At 40.5% G+C, this 22,215-nt stretch overlaps 1 protein-coding gene across 1 annotated transcript in view; it reads right to left on the reverse strand.

Moving 5' to 3' along the window:
• The window catches only part of VIPR2 (vasoactive intestinal peptide receptor 2), a 105,538-nt gene that overhangs the window by 12,481 nt on the left and 70,842 nt on the right, over positions 1-22,215 (reverse strand). The window contains exons 5-9 of the mRNA XM_050942268.1: positions 17,294-17,391; positions 12,464-12,605; positions 9,183-9,333; positions 7,702-7,762; positions 6,359-6,428 (exon numbers count right to left, since the gene is read on the reverse strand). Of these exons, the coding sequence (XP_050798225.1) occupies positions 6,359-6,428; positions 7,702-7,762; positions 9,183-9,333; positions 12,464-12,605; positions 17,294-17,391 (522 nt within the window). The remainder of the gene's footprint in view (positions 1-6,358; positions 6,429-7,701; positions 7,763-9,182; positions 9,334-12,463; positions 12,606-17,293; positions 17,392-22,215) is intronic.

Consider the following 22,215-nt stretch of genomic DNA (forward strand, 5'->3'; position numbering starts at 1 on the left):
CTCCCCTGTCTGGAGTCATGGAAGGGAAGCTGTTGTAGAGGTGACATGTATTCATAAATCAATGATGAAAAGGGCCTTTTCATATCTATCTAAGGTACTGATATGGCCCCTGCATTACCATAGTAAGTGTAAACCTCACAATCTTTAATGTATTTACCCTCACGACTCCCCTGTGACAGAGGCAAGTGCTATTATCCACATTTTACAGATGGGGAACTGAAGTAATTGGATAAAAAGAAGCATAATCTGACCCAGGGGTGGGCTTGAACTCAGGTCTGGAAATCAGAAATTGCTGCATCTGAATCCTATCTCCCATAATATCTTCTTCTGTGGTCTTTGGCAAGTCCTCAACCCCTCTGCCTCAGTTCCCAATCTACAGAACAGATGCCTTAGTGCCAGGCATGTAAGATGGTGCTGGATTGTGTAACATGGTCTATAAAATACTTTGAACATGAACAGTGACATATAAATGTTAGGTGAGGTATAATATCCTACATCCATATAACCTTTTTCATAGTGCTTAACAGCAGTAAAGTGAGCTAACTCAGATCACGGATGCAGAAGCATTAAATACAAGAGGAAAACATTCTGGTATTGAGCCAGGGACCAATATCTTATTTTTCATATTTAAAAAACAAACAAAATAATCAACATAATCACCAATCTGTGCACACAGCTAAACAGAACCTGCATCTTGGCATGGATGTAGCCCTAGTCTCTCCCCACCCTAGCTCTGCCCCTGGTTGTTCAGTCTAACATTTTGACTGAAAGCTCTTTGAGGCACCATGACTTTTGGTGTCTTCTATGAAATGCCCAGTATCATTTTTAAGTGCAAATAAATAATAAATGATTATAATAATTGCATGTCATTCTGTGCCTTTTACTGTTAAAGGAAATGCTAGGGCTAAAGAAGGGATGGTGGAAGAAAGTGACAGGACACAGGATCCCAATTATATAAAAAAAGTCACGAAAATTAGGTCTAAATTTTTTTGTAAAAGAGTAAATTAGAAGGGGACCTCATGGAAGTAAAAGAAACAAACAAAGAGGATAAATATGCAGCCTGTCCATATGCAGAATTCCCAGTGAAGTCACTGTTAGTTCAGCAGAATGAGGCCTTCTCACTGTTGCCGTTGGGTCCACAGGTTTGTGTAATGAAGCACAGTACAAAGGTCAGGGATATACATTTTATAAGTATGTATGTTAAAGTCAATATGGTCTAATGGTTAAGACACTGTGGTGGCAGAGAGATTCTATTCCTGGCTTTTCTACTGACCTCCTGGGTGACCATAGGCAAATCACTTCATCTCTGTTTCCCCTCTCCTTTTGCCTGTGTTTATTTAAATAATTGGGGCAGGGACTGTTTCTTGCTGTGTATTGTACAGTGCCCTGTCAAAATGGGGCCCTGGTCTCAGCTGAGGTCCCTAATTTCTCCTGTAATACAAACTATTATCAATCAAAAAACATTAAAAACTGTGGTCCTTTTTTAAAAGTCAAATAAAATAATTGGTTTTCTGAGCCAAAGGCATATCTTGGAGCACTATATTTGGGTGAACTATATTTTCAAGTGTTTGTATCTAGATCTCTTTTGAGGCTAGTCAATTTTTTCTGTTGGTCTTTAGTGATATTTTATAAGCATTGTGTATGGCTAACGTTAACCAAGTATCTTTGTTTGCATGATGTGAGTATCATCAAAAGACAGACCTACTGGAGCATTAAATCCAGCCAAAAGAGATCAGGCATTTAGATATCATGGTGCTATGTATCCTAGAAATACTTTAGGTAGCGTATGAGATTATAATTCAAATAATCACTTAAGACAGTTGTTAAAGACTCCAATTTATCCGAATTAATCTTAAAAATATATATTTAGTTTAAAGTCTCATATAGTTTCAATATGTTTAGATAACAAGATTAGAAGCAAATGACAGTGTATGTTCACACTTGAGGAGATTTTTTGTTTAGTATTATAGATTTAGTTCTATAATATTCTTTGGGGTGGAATTTCTTTATACAGAAAGCAGATGATACACAATGTTGAATGAACTGCTAAGGACAGCAAATTAAGTCAATAATATAAATGCAGGGCAGTGTCAGGGATGGGTACAGCAGTGGAGGTAAATGACAAAGTAGGAAGATAGGAAGGTAGTGGAATGACACCAGATCAGTGATCTTATCATTTTGGCTGCCCTAAATTGACAGTAAGTTTTGAGCCAATTACATTGTGAATACATGTATCACTTAAAATGTCTTTTTGTTACCTCCTTCTTGTTATTTAATTCTTTACAGAAGTTTTAACATGTCACAACACAAGGGACACAACTCTCTTATTTTGATATGATACATGACTGCTTCTGGTTTTTGAAAGCCTATTAATTCAGATTTGTGTCCACCTGAAAAGACACACAAATGAGAGCAGTATGTATGGGAGAGGGGAAGGAAAAGGATCGCTGTGGTGGCATTTGCCAAATGGAGAACATGGGTGGTACTCCAAATGAACTGTTTGGTATAGTACATCTCCAATTAAAGAAATCAGAGAGGCTCTGAAATGTGCACAGCATGATGCATGGAAGGCTGCCAAGGAACATTTCTCAGGCCAAAAATGTTCAGAGGAAAGACCAGGGGAAGGCCTCTGACATGCTGAATTGACTGTGAGGACTGACCCTCAAGAATTCAGTTTGAGAATGCTGTTTTAGAGCAATCTCCTAAACCAGCTAAAATAATTGGAAGTAACATAGAAACTAATGCCAAAAAGGGGAATACTGAGTGAAGGTTGGTTTATTATACCTATTAGAGGTAAATCCTTGCTTGAGTCGCTTCACTTGCTTTGCCTTTCCTTTAAAAATACATTTATACTCTTACCTTCCCATTTAGATCATCACACAACTCTCATTTTGCCTCTGTCTCTGCTCCCACTTCATCAAAAACCCCTTCTTGCTCCACCTCTCACACTCCACTTTGGGCCCACGTACATGCTATTTCATATGGTGAATACAGAACAGCTTCCCTTTTCAAATATTCCACTTGCTTTCCTTTTGCTCCAGGAAAGCCTTCCTCAAAAACAACTTATTTCACAGACTTCCTACCTTAATCTCCTTACTGACAACTTGTCCATAATGTCTTGGTTCTCACGGTTGTCTCATGTATCACATGTATTTGAGGCAGACTGCACGCTCTTTGGGGCAGCAGGACTTTGTTTTCTTATACAGCATGTTTTGCAAAGCTCCATGAGCAGCATGCTTTAAGGGGTGAGAACAAGCAGAGCCTAGTGCTTCTGCTACTTCAATTCTGGAAAACAAGTTTCAAACTTCAAACTTGTTTGCCGGAAGTTATATTTAGGCATCTAGATAAACATGGCCTCACTTTAACAGGTGCTTAACACAGGCATCACCTTTAGATTTCAGTGGGAATTGTGGATACTGTGGCCAGTTCTTCTGGGTGCTTAACATCAGGCACCTGAGTTTGAAAATTAGGGCATGTGTATACACCTCTACCCCGATAGCGCGACCCGATATAACAGGAATTCGGATATAACGCGGCAAAGCAGCAGGGAGCCCTGGGCCCTTTAAAGCATCACCTGAGCCCTGCTGCTTTACAGCATTATATCTGAATTTGTGTGGAGCCCTGGGCCCTTTAAATCCCCGCCCAAGCCTGGATTTAAAGGGCCAGAGGCTCCAGTCACTGTGGGGAGCCACGGGCCCTTTAAATCCCCGCCTGAGCCCCACAGCCAGAGTGCCGATGGTGATTTAAAGGGCCCGGGGCTCCCCGCAGCGACTGGAGCCCCAAGCCCTTTAAATCACCGCAGGGGAAGCTGTAGAGGAAGCTGGTTCAGGCCGGCACAGTGTACCGGCTCTTGCCAGTATGCAGTACCAGATCAAACCCGATATAACATGGTCTCACCTATAAGGCGGTGAGATTTTTGGCTCCCGAGGACCATGTTATATTGGAGTAGAGGTGTACTTGCAGCGTTACCTAACTAATAATAAATGGCCAGATTTTAACCTGCTCTTATATAACTGCACAGGGTACATAAAGTCACACAGAGCTTACCTGGATTAAGAATCCAGGCACAGGGAGCAGAGAAGGCTGCACAGAGCTGCTATTCCCCTAATGACAGGTGGGTGCAGTGGAGAGGAGATAGAGCCTTGATCTGGCCCCACAGAGCTGAACAAGTTGAATCATGTAAAGGCCTATAACAATTAACTTCCCCCTTTGAGAAAGGAAGGGGAAAACAGGACAGGGTTTGTAACTCCGACAGCTACCCAGGGCTCTTCCTGTACTGGCACAGGTAGGCTCTGCCTCTTATCAAACATTAGGTGCAAAGACAATCTAGACCAAAGTGACTATCGCACCTTAACTCAACTGTTGCACTGGGGGATTGAATGTCCATTCCTACGTCTTTCAGCAGTGCAGTTCAGTTCTCTGCAAATGGCTCAAATCCACTGTGAACTGCTTTCACAAATTAACACCACAGATACAAAACTGTGATTCAGAATTAACAGCTGGGGGATCACTTAATCTGACAGGAGTGTGATTTTATTTACAGCTTAAGTAGCAGAAGCACTAGGCTCTGTTTTGTTGTTCTCACCCCTTAAAGCATGCTGCTCACGAGAGAAAACAGATCTGGAAAAAGACAGCCAATCCCAAATGAGTGCACGACCTGAGCCCATACAGTCCATGCACATGGACATTTCCATACTTTATTACTATATCAATTCAATTACCGATGTAGAAAAACAGAGGGCTGTTTTGTACCTCAGTGTAACTCTAGAATCAAATTAAGATTTGGTCAGCTTAAGATTCATAAGAGTTTAATTAAGCATCCTTTCCTCCACCAAGTAGGCTCCCCAGCCTTTCCAGGAATCCTTCTAGAGCACCAACAAGTCTGTCAATATGCACTCGGATAACTGCTGTCTTCAGATATTGCAAGTTCTAGGACTTTTCAAAGGTCAGCTTGAAGCATTATTTTCTGGGACACCAGTGACCCATGAAAGCTCAGCTGCATATACGGTTGTCAGGTGTCCAGTTTTCGATGGGAACGCCCGGTCCAAAAGGGATCCTGGCAGTTCCGGTCGGTGCACAGCGAGGTCTCCTAGGGACTTCAGGATCCAGCAGCCGCTTCCTGGGAGCTGTGGTAAGTGTCACTGAACCTCTCCACCCCACCCCTCTGCCCCAGCAGCGAGGGGGGATGGAGTGAGTGGGGGGTGGGGCCTCGGAGAAGGGTTGGGGCAGGGGTGTTTGGTTTCATGTGATTAGAAAGTGGGCAACCCTAGCTGCATAGAGAATAGTTGTTTAAATGAAAAGTCAGTAGGAGCTTTAATTTTGCACTTTTGAAATATTTTGTATGGTTTATTTTGTTTTATCATCCAGTGTATTCTCCTTACTTCTCCAACTCCTTTGGGACTTTTGCTTCCCTTCATGCTGTACATCTGCTGAGTGTCCATCCCATTATGTAGCAAAACATTCATGTTAGTGAATCCTCATTTCATGCAAATTCACCCAAGAACCTCCTTTTGCCCTGTCTTGTTTAAACAATGTAGAACTCACTCTGATGAAGGAGGAATAAGGTCCTTTGGACTGACACATAGATCATTCAGTGAGTAGACTGCCTGTTTAGGCCCTGATTTAGCACCTCACTTAGGCATGCACTTAAAGTTAAGGACATTCTTAAGTGCTTTGCTGAATTAGACCCTTAATGAACACTATAATGCAGAAGCTGCAAAATATCACCAAATGAGACGCTGAAGGCTACAGCTAATTTGTACAAAATGCATCTGTTTGCAGTAGTGTTTGTATTTAGCATTGGAGGAATAGCTAGTGTTATGCACACTAATGGGTACATCTTCAACACAATGAACAAGAATTTAACTGCACGTCTTCAGTTAACGTTAATGAACTCTATGGAGCACAATCCCTGTGTAGCATGCTAAAAATGTCCTTCTGTGTAAATGTTTCATGTCTAATGTATGTAATTCTAGGCTACTAGTTTAGGAAAGATATACACAGCTGTCATTCTTTCCTGCTGTAGTAATATTTATAAACTAAAGTAAATCTATAATCCACGTAAAAGGTTTAACTTGATGTTTTCTTCCCCCAAGGTTCTTGAGCTGGTGAGAGTTTAAAACAAAACAAAACAACCAAACAAAATCAACCAGTCATTTAACAGGAGGCAGCTAAATTTTAAAGGCAATGAGTTTAAATGACCTGGGTATCTGCTTAAAATCTCCCCTATAAAGTAATTTATTTAATTAAAATGGAGTTTTTGCCTGTCTCTAGCTAGTTGTAAAGAATAATGTGTATATTCACTGCACAAGGCTGCAAACTGATATATAATTCATATTGCAAAATGTAGTTTACTTACTATAATAGAAATTAGAATTGGTAATCGTATAACCCACCAAGGACCACTGTGATCATTTGTATCCCAGCAGCTATAAAGAGAGTAAAAGGGAAAATTATGTTAATACTAATTTTATTTGGCAAGCGAGGTATGTGAAGACAAGTGTTTTGGATTTACATGTCAAAACAAAAATAGCCTGGTCTTGTGAATTCTAAGCAATAGAATTTGATATTCTCCTGCTTTTATTTTTATTTTCACTGGGTTTTAATGTGCACATTCAAATCAATTAAAACAGAACAGTGTTAGAAGAAACCCAGGCAAATACCCCAGAGGGGCTCTCAAGTTTAGTTTCACTCTTTATGTCATGACGCTTTTCCAATAAGAGCTACAGTATCTGGGGCAGCAGAATGATCTGACATAACTGATGGATACAATTAAAAGGATATAATTTACTGCTGGACTATTTGGGTTACAGATGAGTGGAACTGGTTTGGGAAATATGAAGAATAAGCCTGGAACTTCATCTGAAAAATTGGACTTTTATTTTCCCCTTTAAATAATTTGTTCACAGTTTTCCACCTCAAGCCACTTTACCCTTCATTGACCATCTGACTTTACAGTCAGTCATTCTCAGTGCCCACAGCTCCTATTGACTTTAGTATGTATTCAGCACGTCTGAAGAAGCAGAGCTTAAAACTTCTGAGAGAATAGAAGCTACAAGTGATAAACCTTAAATAGGAGAAAGATTTAATAGTTTGTATGTTTCCAACTGTGATGACTATAGCAAGGTATCAGTTTAAGAACGGCATCACTTTCAGTTTATTTTTTTAGAGGTATTACAGATAGGTTCCCTGAGAAGTGAGGAATAACCCATCATCTGTACCAACTATTGCAGATGCCACAGACAAGAGTTTCTAAGTCATCTAGAGCCTAATCCTATGAGGTGCTCTGCACCCACCACTACCAGGTATACTAGTAGGAGTCGAGAGTGCTTAGTACTTTGCAAGATGGCACCATTAGTGGTGCCATCTGCTTCTCTAAAAGTCAAATACTGGCCTTGGATGCAGACAGCTCTCACTGAAATCAACAGGAACCATATATGCACCACAGAGGGCAGTATTTGGCCATAAACTATTTAACTTCATCCCCGTCAGAGCTTTCAGATTGGATGCATCTATAAAACTGCATGTTGAATAACTTCTGAACACCTGTCACTCGACTGGCACCTCTGAGATACTGCAGTCCTCTGCTATTTACCTCCTTCAAAACAGCAAATTATCCCTGTGCAAGCCACGCAATCCCAGGGGAAGACCTGCGGTAGTTCAAGTTTGAAGCATAAAGTTTACATCCTCCTAGCTACTTACCCAGTGTCCTCTAAAAAGATCCTTGTCACTGTCCACAAGATGATGAATACTGTAGGAATTCCTAAGAAATTATAGTTTGTTATAGCAAATGATTGTAAAAATCTATGAACTGAAACCCCTTACCCCTCTTGTAACCGTCTACTACTAGAATATACAAGGTCTGGCATGAGGCAAAATGCAGCACATGGAATAATAAAGTGTAACTGTAGCTGCAGGGTGGGGACCAGCGGCAGGGTGCAAACAATTCCTATCCATCTTCCAGTGAAGACAAGCACAAGGAATGATTACAGGTGAGTGCATTTATTTCTTACAGAACATACAAAGGGTGTGCACTCCTCAGCCTCCTGAGTGTGACCCTTGGGGATACAAATGTTACACATCCCTGGTCTAAATGAAGATAAATATTAGGAGTGAAATTTGACATGCAAATCATTTTACAAAAAGGCATTCACACACACTGGTTCACTCCCATTTCCCAGCTACACCCAAATATATTTTTAAGATCAGTTTCTAATGGCTTCACATCTATAAAACCTCCCTTTGGCTCTTGGGTATGGAAGGAATTAGCGTGTAAAAATGAACAATAATATTTATAATATGTTGGAAAGTATATTAAAGATACAGAATAAGGGACTGGCTGGCACAAAGAGTTACTGGGTCCAACTTTCACTGTCGGAGAGTTGAATTCAGATCCCATTTTACATAACTGTGAAAATGAATTTAGCGGCCTCATCTTATATCGTACCCACACATATCACATCATCACAGTGTTTGGCACTCTTTGCAGTTCCAGAGATGCCCAGCAAAGACAGAGCCATTTCTCTGGCAAGTGTCTAAGGTGAATTGGCAGCAATGTGAAGGATAGCGTTCATAGTGTCTTCCTGTATAATGAAGCATAAGTAAGTGCGTCTAACCCCGCATTCGCACTGAAGGCATTAAAGTCACTCCTAATTTTTAAACAATACAATGAACATGTGGGGCCTGATTCATCACTGAATCCGAGCTCCTTTCAGACACAGGAACTGGGCATGTGAGAGGGAAGGAAAATGGTGGCTTTGCACTTCTCTTATTCTGAGGTCAACCAGCCACTGATACTGATTAAGATAACCTCAAGGCTGCCTTAACTTGTGCCCAGTTGCCGATAGTTTCCAGGGGGCATTCAGGTCTGTGGGAATATTTGAGAAAACAGAAGTGTTCTGCACATATCCACTTTTTCCTGGCCATGCCCTCTACATAGTCACTGTGCAGTGGTCTGTGAGGGAGTGGCATGGAGCCTTTGTGCCAGCTCTACATCCTTTTATGCCAGAACAATTTCTTGGTGGCTAGATTTGCATTGTGGAACAGAATAAAGGGGCTGTGGAATCCGGCCCAGGGATGGTAGCTGTCTAATAGGAGATAATGTTATCTCAGTGGGAAACACTGAGCCTGACCCATCCATAGCTGAAAATAAGAATAAAATATGTATATATTTAAGTACTCACCCCAGCCAATCAGAAGATAGGCTGTGAAATGTCTGTTAGGAGAGAATATTACCACAAGGAGGATGTGGAGGTAAAGTCCTTCAACTAAGAGCCAGTAAAAGTTTGCCATGACACAATACTGGAAAAATACCAAACTAGCCTTGCAGCCAACCTGAAGTGTTACAAACAAACAAAGATTAAACTTCTTGCAAAGAAAATGCAGTAATATTTTGTTACAAACATTTTTCTACAGACCCAAGCTCTCTACATATTATGTTCCCTTATCTCTCTTTTATGTCAATTGCTCATGTACAATATATAGAAAATTTCTTTTTCAATGGCCCCTAGAAATAAGGTGATGCATTTAAAGTATAAAGAATGCTTATATAAAGGAATGTAGTTAGCCAAAACTTTATTTCTATAGCTTCCTTGCAGCCAATTTACTCAGAAACCTTGAAATCATCATGACATGAACATTAAAAAAGGCAGATATGAAAGACCATCAATTAAGATAATAAACACATATAATTGTATAAGTTTTCCTAAGTTTCCTAGAGGTTTTAATTTGTTAGAAAAATAACAAAAAATTGGCTGCATGAATTTTCAAAGGTCAAAGTGAAAAATCCAGAATTAGGTACTGAATGCAGTCCCACTGGTCAAGATGTAAGGGTATTTAGAAAATAAAAATGTGACTGTACCATCAAAATTCCACCCCCCCCACTGTGAAATTCTCCAGTGTTCCCGACTTGTTAAAGACAACCAGAATGCATCACTCCATTATGATCTCTGTAACTTATAGTCTGTGCGGTGTTTTTCAGAATATACCGTTCTAAGAGATATCTGATGGTACAAGGAAGCGTACAGAAGATTTCACACAGGGGAAAATGTAACTTTTAAAAATGTAAATTAAAATGTGGTTTGATGCTTAATGCTCGGCATGGCATTCGGGTCAGAAGAGTTTATCTTGACTCAAAGTCATGATACACTTTCTGTTCATTTACTCCTCTTCGGCCTCTTTTGCCCTCCCTCTTGAAGTTAGGTCTGTAGCTGAGGCAGCTCCCAGCCAATGAAAAGATGCCACCAGCCAGCCAAATTGTGTAAAAAAGTTATTCAGTTTTAGAACTTCTTCCAATTCTTTATAAACGGTTCATTTTAAAAGAGCTGTGCCAAGAGCACAAACAGCTCTGTGGAATGCATAAACACGATGTGAGAGTCAAACTCTCCAAGCCGTTACGTAACTAAACCAGGGTTCAAATAGTGTAAGAAGCAGCAGCTATTCCAAGCAACATCAGATCATCTCAACAAAAATGCAACAGAAATTAGGGAACAGCACATTGATCTGGACCAGTCCAACTGCAAGAATACCCAGCTGCAACCAAGAGTCACTGCAGGACAAAAACAGAAACAACTTGGGTGCCTACAGGCATGATCTGGGCCAAGAACTTATTTCTGCAAGGTTTTGAGCACTCTTGACTCCCTGAGATGTCAATTCAAGTGACCTGTTTACAATGATTTTACAGTGCCAGTATTAAGTATTTCTTTAGTGAGAGTGTTTCAGTTGACAGATCATGTACATATAGCTTAAGAGTCACTTGGAAAAGCTTTGCACCATGGAAGAATGTACCTTTATCAATACAAAAATATTGCACTGCATTTTTCTTCAGTTTTTTTCTATACTCTAAATTTAGCCACAATGGGCAGGGGAAAAGCACTGTAAATTAAATTCTCAGAGGTCTTCAGCAGTGTCTGCAGATTTATTTTGCAGCAGTTCTGCTCCAAACCAAGGAGATGGGGATACTCTATACCGGTGGCTTACAAACTTTTTTTTTCTGGTGACCCAGTTAAAGAAAATTGTTGATGCTCACGACACAATGGAGCTGGGGCAGAGGGTTGGAGTGCGGGGGTGAGGACTGCGAGGTAGGGCCAGGAATGAGGGATTCAGTGTGTGGGAGGAGGCTCTGGGCTGGGGCTTGAGGTGGGGCTGGAGATGGGTTGGGTACGGGACGGGGTCAGGGTTCTGGGCTTGGGGTGGGGCTGGAGATGAGGGGGTTGGGGTGCAGGAATGGGATCTGGGTTTGGGATGGCTCAGGGCTGGGGAAGGGGGATTGGGGTGTGGGGTTGGGGCACGGACTTACCTCTGGTGGCTTCCAGTCAGCGGCGCAGTTGGGGTGCAGAGGCAGGCTTCCTGCCTGTCCTGGCACTGCAGACTGTGCTGCGCCCCAGAAGCGCGAACAGCGGACCTGGCTCCCAGGCAGAAGCGTGCAAGCAGCTGCACGTGGCTCTTGCTTGCAGGCACCGTCCCATCCAGCTCTCATTGGTCATGCCCCACGGTCCCCCTGCCTATGAGCTGGACCTGCTGCTGGCTGCTTCCGGGGTGCAGCACGGTGTCAGAACAGGTAGGGACTACTTGTTTTTACTGGCCGGCCCCCAGGGTCTCTGAGTGCTGAGCAAGGTGACCCAGTGCCTTGCATTCTGTGACCCAGTACTGGGTCGTGACCTGACCTTTGAAAGCCACTGCTCTGTACAATGGTATGTGATATACACATCTACCTCGATATAACGCTGTCCTTGGGAGCCAAAAAATCTTACCGTGTTATAGGTGAAACCGCGTTATATCGAACTTGCTTTGATCCGCTGGAGTGCGCAGCCCCGCCCCACCCCCCTGGAGCACTGCATTACTGCGTTATATGCAAATTCATGTTATATCAGGTCGCGTTATATCAGGGTAGAGGTGTACCATTTAACGGTTCAACCTTCTCAACCTCTGAGATTTTGCAACCCCGCATACTGTGTTAATGGCTTATCCCTACTGTGCCATATGGTTTGCCAAGAATGCAGATGACAGCCCTCCATCACCTACTGGGCACATGGTTTGGTTGCTAGAGCCCTCTTTCCCTCCTACAAATACCCACTCAGTCTCTCATTGCTCTCCCTTCCTTAATGCTCCTCCTCCAACTCCGATGTTCTCAGAACATCTAACCTTCCCCATTTCCCAGCTGATGTATCTTCCACTTCTAACCTCTACCCTGACTTACCCCACCTCCTCACTGTCATATTTATCCCGGGCCACAGCTGCTTCTGTTTTTTAATAGCTGAAATTCTTCTGCTACCTGCCTGAATATGCAAAGCTGCATTAGGTCAACTCCCAGCAATTCCACTCCCTTTCTTCTCCTGCAGTTGTATCCCAATTCTACCTGCCACTAGTTCTCTCACAGTTCCCTCCACTGATAACTTAGTGTTTGCAAAAATTCATAAGGGATGCAGAGGTGGAGAGGGTTAAAAGGCAAAAAGAGCTTCATTACCCATGACGACTGATCCTCTGAACAGTGAGCTGTGTTGGAATTGGAATAAAGAATATCATCCTTGACTAAAACAGAGATTGCTCTTAGAATGAAAGAGAGGAACAAGTTCAGATGGATGTAGTTCCGTGTGCAGTGAAGTTTTCTACATTAAAGAAGAGATTTAAAAAAAAAAAGCATTTAAGTTTCCAGGATGGAAAGGCTGTCAGACAGTCTTTTGATTAGTTTTCAACTGTTTCTTAGTGAAATGAACCTGTAGTGAGTACCTGCCCTTTCTTTGTGTGTGACTCATAGGTATGACCCTTTCAAGGTTTAGAAAAAAAATTCTGACCAGTGAATACAATTAAGGGAACTTTGACACCTTTTCAATGTCACAGATTAAAGGCCCTGCTGCCATTTTCTCCACATATTACCATGAAGAGTATATAATAAAGGTGATTTTTCATTTTCTATTTTTGGTGTGCTCTAGCCTTTGTCTTCTAGATTACCAGTTAAAAGCCTAGTTCTTCTGGCTAAGTTTCTGAAATACCTCTTCCTAATGTATTCTTGTTGAGTTTTTCTATCCTTAATTCCAGTATTTTGATTCATAAAGTGTGCAATCATGGGATGCAGGTGCATGTACAAACAATTTAGAAATAGTGTACCTACAAAAATATAAATTGGACTGCCCTTCCCTCCAGTCCATCAGGACTTAAAACCTCTACTCTTTAATCCACTTGCTCTGTGAAAGCTTGGGAAACAGATGAGGTTTTCAGTGTGCCAGGAAAATCAACAAACTCTAGTGGGAAGTAGGTTCCGGAGGCAAGAACCTATCACCTGAAACACCCTCCCTCCAGCACATTGTCTTTTAATGCAGTGTTTATCCTAGCTGATCTCATTAAACAGCAGAGGAGAGACGGAATCTATAAGGTAGACAGGAACCAAACCACTCAGGATTTTATCAGTATCATAGAGCTACAGTATCATAGAATATCAGGATTGGAAGGGACCTCAGGAGGTCATCTAGTCCAACCCCATGCTCAAAGCAGAACCAATCCTCAAACAGATTTTTACCCCAGTTCCCTAACTGGCCCCCTCAAGGATTGAACTCACAACCCTGGGTTTAGCAGGCCAATGTCAAGTAAAAAGCAACACCTTGAACTGCAGCTGGAAACTAGTACAGCTCAGAGAATATGGTTGTTACTGAAGGAATGCAGACAGAGTAGATTTTTATGGCAGGTTACTGCATTCTGTGCTGCCTGCAGCTTCTGAGTGGTCTTCCGGCACAGACTTCTGCAAAGAGCATCAAATAACCCATTCAGGAGGTGACAAAAGCATAGGTAATTGTGGTCAGCTCTGCATCTGAGAGAAGAAGTCACAACCTTCTAGCGTGGCAGAGATGCAAAATGAATTTTTGGTCTATTCAGCAAAGGACATAATCCCATGATTAACTTTAAACACTTGCTCAATTTCCATTGACTTCAATGGCTGTACATATGCCTAAGAGCTTTGCTGATGCAGGGCCTGAGACATCCAAAAGCAGCTGAGGGTCCATCGCTATTACGGTACATAGCTTAATACATTCCTATGAAACCCAAGGGCACATTCCAGGGAAGAATGGACATCTATTTATTTTCCTTGGATAATTTAATAGGAACAACATGTTTCTCTCTCATGCTGGATTTGAAAGAATAAAAGTCTAATCCTGCCAGGAGCTAGGTGCTCCTGAGAGATGCAGTACTCTTGCAGTTCAGTGAAAATGATAGGCGCTCAGGGCCCTTACTATAGTGATAGTTGCTAGATTTCTGCATGTGTAGAAATCTGCTTATATGCAAATAGAAGCAAAGTCAGACATACAAAAAGTTTTATACATAGCAGAAATAGCAAATGTTGATATTACCACAAAATGAAATTTTTAAAAACATTTTGTTTTGGGTCAGTTGAAATGTTTCATTTTGATTTTAACTGTTTAAAAATTGTGTAAGAGGTAGTGTGGCATAACGGGCAGAGCATTGGACTGGGGGATGTAGATTCTATTCTCACCTCTGACACCGGCCTGCTGGGCAACCTTGTGTCTTTTCGCTTCCCTGTGCCTCAGTTTCCACATCTGTAAAATGGGCAATGATATTAACCTCAATTGTAAAGTGCTTTGAAATCAGTTGCTGAAAAATGCTGCATCAGAATGAGGTATTATTATTATTTCAAAATGAAAAGTAGTTTTGAAATGAAAAGTTGAAATGTTTTGTTCCAATAAGGTCATTTTGATATTTTTTCTCATCAAAATTGAAATATTCCTGTGGAGCATTTTTATTTTGACAAATCAGCATTTTCTGATGAAAAACACTGTCAGAAAATGTTCAACCAATTCTAATCATAATGTTCATACAAAGTGTCACCTGGGATGAAAAAGTCTTGACATTTGAAAAACGGGGACAATTTTGAATAGCAAGAGGGTTTAGGAAGCTCAGTGTCTCTGGCTGGCAATTTAGGATTAAAAAAAATCTATCAAAGAGATATGCCAGGGTCATAATTCCTTCCCTGTAAAATACTTCAGAATCTGCCCTTTAGTGGGAAAAAAGTAGTCAGAATCCAGATAAGGTCTCTGCGCTGACTGAAAACAAGGGTCAAATTTATTCCCAACTCTGCAATTACATGAAAGAAGTTTCAATTTTAATAAAGAGTGTACAAGAGAACCTTGCAACTGTGTGAAGCAAAATTTCCTTCTCTTATCTAATTGCCCTAATTTTAGCATGACTAGTCATGAATAGTGGCCAGGACATTAAATAAAGACCAGAAAGCACTGAAGTTGTGTCAGTACTGCTATTCATAATTCCTCAATATGTGCAAGACTAGAAAGGGAAAGCAAACAGAGCCAGCTAAATGAGAGATTTTATATATTTGTCAAACGTACATAAAGCATCAACAGTTAAATTGAACTCCTTCCACCCCAGAACTTTGTTTCATAAAATAATGGTGTACATGGATAAATGCTGTATATTTTGAGGATAGCACATCCAATTCCATTGATACAGTTGTGTGCATCAATGCACAGTTTAAAAAAATCGTATGTATTACTAACATCAAAAATTCAAATTTTAATCCTGTTGGATGAAGTTAGAATTTTGTTTTTTTTGGTTGCTTTAGTAACTTTTAATTTTTAACTCACTAGTGTAATTGCCTGAAATTCCTCCCAGGAATTTCATTTGAAGAAGTTATTCTTTACTCCTCCTCTTAAATACTATTGTATAGGCTGGATGGCTCCACCCCAAAGATGGATGTATTTCCGTGGATCTTTATATACAGTACATTGGTACTTTCTGTAAAGCACCTTGGGATCCTTCCAGACAACAACTGCCTCTTCAATATAAATATAAATAGCTAACAAAGGTGTTTTCAGCTATTCTGATCCTGGAGATTGGGAAATGGAGCCGTTCACTACCTATCCTTGGATCACTCCCCCACAAGATATAGGTTTTTAAAGGGATTTGGGTCATTTACAGATTCTCAAACCAATATTCCCAAGTGTGATTTACCATTGAGGATCATTAATTCGGTAGAAGGGAGAGGGATTGAAATTCTAAAAATATCCCCACTTCCCAAAGAACAATCCCAATGTATACAATGCCCCATTTTGTCAATACTGTGTGAATGAAGAGTGCCTGCATGCACACACACACATAGAGGTTTGTGCCCATTTCCATTGCTGGTGACGGACACTGTCTCCCAGGGGACTAGCTTTCCTCAAATAAGCATTTATTTGTTCCCTGTATGGGAAACTATCACCCTCTCTTTGACCTGCCTTTTTTGGGTGACAGTTTTGAGAAGTCTGTGATAAGGCTTGCACTGATGTCCTCTGGATTCCTTATTTTCTACCTTCTAGTGATGGACGTAAGTCAGAAGTCTATGCTAGAGTCCTTCACATGCATTAATAGCCCTTGACAGTGCTGATTACAAGGTGGTGTTGATTTGTTTGCAGACCTTAACTAGGATAGAGGAGATTACTCCTGAAATTGCTCTGTTTGTTCTTTGCAGAAAGACCCCAAAAGATGTTGTTCTTGTGGTAGATTGTGACAGGGTTGGGGATATGGCACCACCATGCTGCAGATAACATGCAGCTCAAAGTCTCTTTTTTGCTGAAGCTGGATGATGCCTTTTCTTAGGTTTCAGTACCTGGTGGAGACTGGGGCATGGATGAAAGAAAGTTGATTGAAGCTTAGTTTGAAGAAGATAAAGGTGATGCTAGTAGGCAGGAGGAGGTGAAACTCTTAGGCAGGCATTTGAAGCTATCTGTCCCCATAATATATTCCTGCCCCTCTTTATTCTGTGAACCAATCTGAATTGCGGGTTACTTCCAGAATCTCTAGTAGTGTCAATGGCCATTTAACGAAAGCGTTGTTACTATGGCATTTCTCTTCAATATCTCACCACCTTTGTGACTTTCAGGAATGATTATTGAAGATACTCTATATTAGAACACACTTGGAGACCATCCAGAAGCTTCACCAGAACATGGCTGCCCACTTGGTTGGTGCTGACTGCTTTCTATTTATTTTCAGGTACAATTCAAGGTGTTGATTTTGATCAATAAAACCTTAAATGGTTTAGATTTCATCTAATCTTGTGCATGTAGGTTGTACTAGGTATGAATGTCTAAAGTTCTTTGGAATCATCTGATATGAGTGGTGCAAACATAAATTCAGGTTACCAATGCAACTATTATTTGTTATTCAATTCTTCAAAGTTTAAAAATCATCAATTTTATAAACATCTGAATAATCATAAAACAGACAAGGATTTAAAAATTTAAAAATCTTCCTATTTTCTTGCTTATTTTTGTTCATGTGAGATACTTACCTGAAAAGGCAAAGAATTATACTTCCTGTCGTTAGAGCAATCAGAGATGCACTATGTCCAAGGGTGTAGATTGCCCTCACTAGTACGTAGAAATTAATCTATGAAGAAAAATATATATTCATAAACCACTAGTGATATGTGCAAACAAATGTGTAATAATGTGGCATCGCTTTAAATAGTTAAAAGAATAAAAACTGCATAATTTTCTAACAATTTTTAGTCTGGCTACCAGCTACAGAATTCCTGTGCAAATGTTAAACATGCTTATTCCCTTACACTCATGTAATACAACACCCCTAAAGAAGTCGTCTCTAATGGGGAAATCAAAATGTGGAACTTCTTGATCTTCAAACATCAACTTCCTCAACCAAATAACCCTGCTCCATTTGTAGGTTTGTAAGCCTCAATGTGGTTCAGCCACAAGAGAAAGTGAGAGCCACATTTTGTAAGCATGGGTTAGACTTGGAACAGTCTTCCGCAACTTCTGCTCCATAGTCCTGATTCAGTAGTCCAGCCTTGCTCAGCAACAGACATAAGAAAGCGCTTAAGTCCCACTGACTCCAAGTGCATATATTTAAATGCTTTGGTAAACTGGGGCCCAACAGCTCTTCCTCTCTCTTTTCAAATTCCTCCTTAAAAGCCTAAAAGCCACTTCTACAAATCAAAAGCAGCACAAAGGGGATGCACCACTGACCAATCATCATTGTCCCTTAATTTACCGTCTAAAGATTAATACATGCAATGCTATCAGAGAAATAAAAAATTCATAAGAGTAATGCCAAAATGTCAGAATTAATCTGCTACTTCTTTTGATGCCTACAATGAAATTGTATTTGTCTCAAATTATTTTCCACTAACGCACTATAAGGTATTAATACTGCAGATGTGATTTATGAGAAACAAATTAATAAACCATTTCTTGTTATCAGATGGAATTAACTGGTCGTTTTTTAACATCAGTGCAGGATGTTGTATCTTATGGAACTAATTTTCAAAGTTAGGCACATGCATTTATGCGCATACACATTCTGGGGCCTGTGTTACTAAGGTGCACAAATTCACAATATTTTAAGAATATCATATTTAAGATACTAGGCTAGACTCTCTGCCACTGTAAGTCAGCCTAGCTCCATTTATTTCAATTCATCTATGCCAGTTGAGATTCTGACCTCATATTTCAAAAAGTAAAAGTACGCCGCTTACAACATTTTGTATGTGTCTAAACTTCCATTTGTACAAGATTCTTCATTTGGATTCAGCACTTGTTGAAAATTATACAGAGTTAAACAGAAATATTGCAAAAACTCATCTGGTAGAAAAATTGTTGTTTTACACCATTTTAAAATTGCTAGAACACAGTGATGAGGAAATAACATTAGGAAGTTGTAATTTTTCCAGAAGAACAGCATTAAAAAGAGGTAATTTTAGTGATCCTGGTTTATGTCAAAATTAGCAGAACAACGTTTAAATCATTTTGTAAGCACAGCATGCATTTGGGCAAATCTAAATTAAATGTTAAATGAAATGAAGTATCTTGCAAATGCGGTATAATAGATATTCTTGAAGTTAAAAATTGAGGGAAACAAATTACCTACATTTAACAAATAGATCTTAAGGACATTCCAAGCAAATGGCATCAGTCCCTGTTAGCAGCTGTCTGAGGGAACATTGGCTAGTTATCTAAAGAGCATGGCCTAATTCCAACACACTACTTCAACAACTAATCAAACACCACCATTCTCCTAATTTCCAAATGGTACAAATAGATACTACAACGGAAATAGATGCCTACTTTTATTTTTGTACTAGACAGTGCATAGAAGTGGACTGTCTTGACACTTTTGTAGAACTCCTGAAATTTTAGTATTGAGTTAGTTTGTTTTTAAAGTAGCAGTAAAACATTGGAGTGTGTGAAGGGGTACACTCTCACTTTGTGGGAGAGGAGACTAGTAAGCTTTTCTGAGCTCCTTCAGCACCAATGAGGTGCACCTGTTAGGTTTGCTCTAACTGGAAAGAGGAGGGGAGGGAATCTTAAAGAGATAAAACCCGCTAAGGGTGGGTTGGGTTGTGGTGAACAGGAAGCAGACCGCTACACTTCAGAGAGTGATCTGCCAAGAAAGAGACACTCACAGACCTTACTGCTCCTGAAACATCATAAACTAGCTGTAAAGCAGGATGCCCCAAGAGAAGGGGGTGCAAGTAGAGCCTAATTAAAGACAGTCAGCCAGCTGATAACCAAGTCCCAAAGGGCTGGCCCCAGAAAGCCTGCCTAAGAGACAGGCCACCTGAGCCGTTCTCTTCCTTTACTCTGATCATCCTCTCTCACAAAGTAGTTTTGCTTGTTTGTTTGGTGTAGAGAACCCCTCATGGGTTACGAACACGGGAAGCACATTATAGAAAACTTGAATCGGGAACCAGTGGAGATGCAGAGGGGTCCCAACCCCTCCCCCACCGAGGCACCAGAGAAAACAGGGCCATGGAAATTAGTAAAGGTCCCAGTGGAACAGGAATGATCTTAGGAAGCTTCCCCAATTAAAGGACCAAGGACTGATGATAAACTTTCATTTTAAACTGAAATCCTGGACTTTCAATGGTATAAAATAGATTATTCCTTTTATTGTACTTCATAGGGCCCCAGTCCTACAAATACACACCCTTTTGCATAACACCCTTACACTTCTGTGGAGTCCCACTGACTCAGTGGGATTCTGTGGGCACAGGAGCCCAGATCTACAAAGGTATGTAGGTGTTGCTCCACTTAGCTTTGCAGCACCTAATCCCCGATGGCCAGTCTCCTAGTAGAACCGCTAGCCCCAAGCAAGGTGCCCAGGCTCCTAGGGAGAGTCATGTGCCTAAAAGAAGAGGAAGCTGAGCAGAGAGCTAACTAAACTAGCCAGGAATGAAATGCCAACCTAAGAGAGCTGAGCTAGTACACCTGGTCGACTGGGCAGAGATAGGCACCTCCCTCCACTCAGGATTCTCTGCTGCAAAACTCTTCCTTGAGTTAGGCCCCCCTAAGCCAGATCAGCTGCTCAGCTAGCCCATGCTCTAGGAGCTGAAACCATCACTGTTGCCCTATGTTTCCCTGTGCCCCTGGCTGTCTTTGATGTGGGTGCAGTACTGCTCTCCCCTCCACCTCCATTGGCAGCCTGTATCCTGTCCTCCAGTGTGGGATCTCACAGGTATCAGATCTTAGACCTGCTTAGAGCATGCCTACAGGATTGGGCCCAGTTGACAAATAGGTATATCTCTCTCTAGTTTGAGAATCCTGCTTGGAGACCTCTCTCCTCCCTTTTGAAATCCACTTCTTTCACAAACCCTCCCACGCTGATCTTATCACAGACAATGTTATCAGGCCTTACACGGGAAGTTTGTTGGGTGTTTCCTGTTCCGCTGAGTTCAACTGTAAGCGGCTCAGGCCAAGAACCTTGTTTTCTACACTTCTTGTAAAACACCAGGTGCACAGATGGTGCTCTATAAGTAACAGCCAGCAGGAGGTTCTAGGGCAACTTTCCTTACGATTCAGAGTACTGTGCAACCAGCACAATCAGGCCCATGCTAGAAAAATTTTTAAATTCCTACAATAATATTTAGTCTGTACTAAAAACACTAGCAATTTTATGAAATGTATTCCTGTTACGGTGACTACCTAGCCCATATTTTTAAGAGCGATCCAGCAGTTTCAGCAAGGATTAGATCTTGAATTTGGACATTTTCTTTCAAACAAATGAAAAGTAGATATTCTTAAAAGAAATATGTTTGTCACCTCTGAGAACTTATTACTTAAGTGGTTGGCTTCAAGATGAAACTGAATATAGCAAGTATCAGAGGGGTAGCCGTGTTAGTCTGGATCTGTAAAAGCAGCAAAGAATCCTGTGGCACCTTATAGACAAACAGATGTATTGGAGCATGAGCTTTCATAGGTGAATACCTACTTCATCGGATGTATTCACCCACAAAAGCTTATGCTCCAGTACATCTGTTAGTCTATAAGGTGCTACAGGACTCTTTGCTGAATACAGCATTAATTTGTCAGGGAGAAATCATAAAATCCTGTCTTTTTAATTCACCAAATTGGTTCCAGTATTTACTGCTAATGGATGGGTTTCAATTGTTGTAATAAGTGTGTATTTCCTTAATGTTTTCAGTGACTAAGTCTTGTTTTATTACATGTACACCTAGAATTATTGTCATGTGCTGTATTCTAGATAACATTCATTTAAGATATATTAACACCACGCCTTTAAGAAATAGTGACTTCAGTGAACTGTCAGTTGAGTATAAACTTCCTATAGACCAGAAAACTATGCAGATTATCTCTGGTCTTTTAACAAAGCAGACCTATTACTCTGCTCTTACAGGAAATATAATGTTTCTCTGTTAAAAAGTAAGAAGCTGTGAACTCTGTTGTGATATAGTCATAATATGCTGTAGCACATCTTTATGTCTTGGTTTATTAAGATCATGGGATCTCAGGATTGCACTGTTCTGTAAATTATTTTATACAGAGGAGGAAACTGGCTCAAGCAAGTATTATTAGTCCTCCATTTTCTTGGAAATAAATTCACACAAATTAAAAAGGGACATAAAAGTTAATAAATTCAAAGCTATATTTTATATTGCATTTTTTAAAATCCTTATCTCTGTTACTGCCATCCGTATAGATGGTTATTAAAATAGAAATAATATTAAGGGCTAAATGCTCCTGTCATGTGTATTATGCAATTCAAAGAGGATGTGTGCATGTTACATTCTTGGCACAAGAAAATGAAAGCTCCAAGGTTGGGAATACCAGGGAATTAAATTGCGTTATATTGAAAGTACAAGTGAGAATGGAAAAAGATGGTACCAGAAAGTAAAGAAAAGAAAACCAGGATGTTACAGTCATTATAGTGGTCCTTTACCTAAAGTTTCTCTGTTAC

This window comes from Gopherus flavomarginatus, chromosome 2 (genome assembly GCF_025201925.1).
Source record: "Gopherus flavomarginatus isolate rGopFla2 chromosome 2, rGopFla2.mat.asm, whole genome shotgun sequence".
Lineage (NCBI taxonomy): Eukaryota > Metazoa > Chordata > Testudines > Testudinidae > Gopherus > Gopherus flavomarginatus.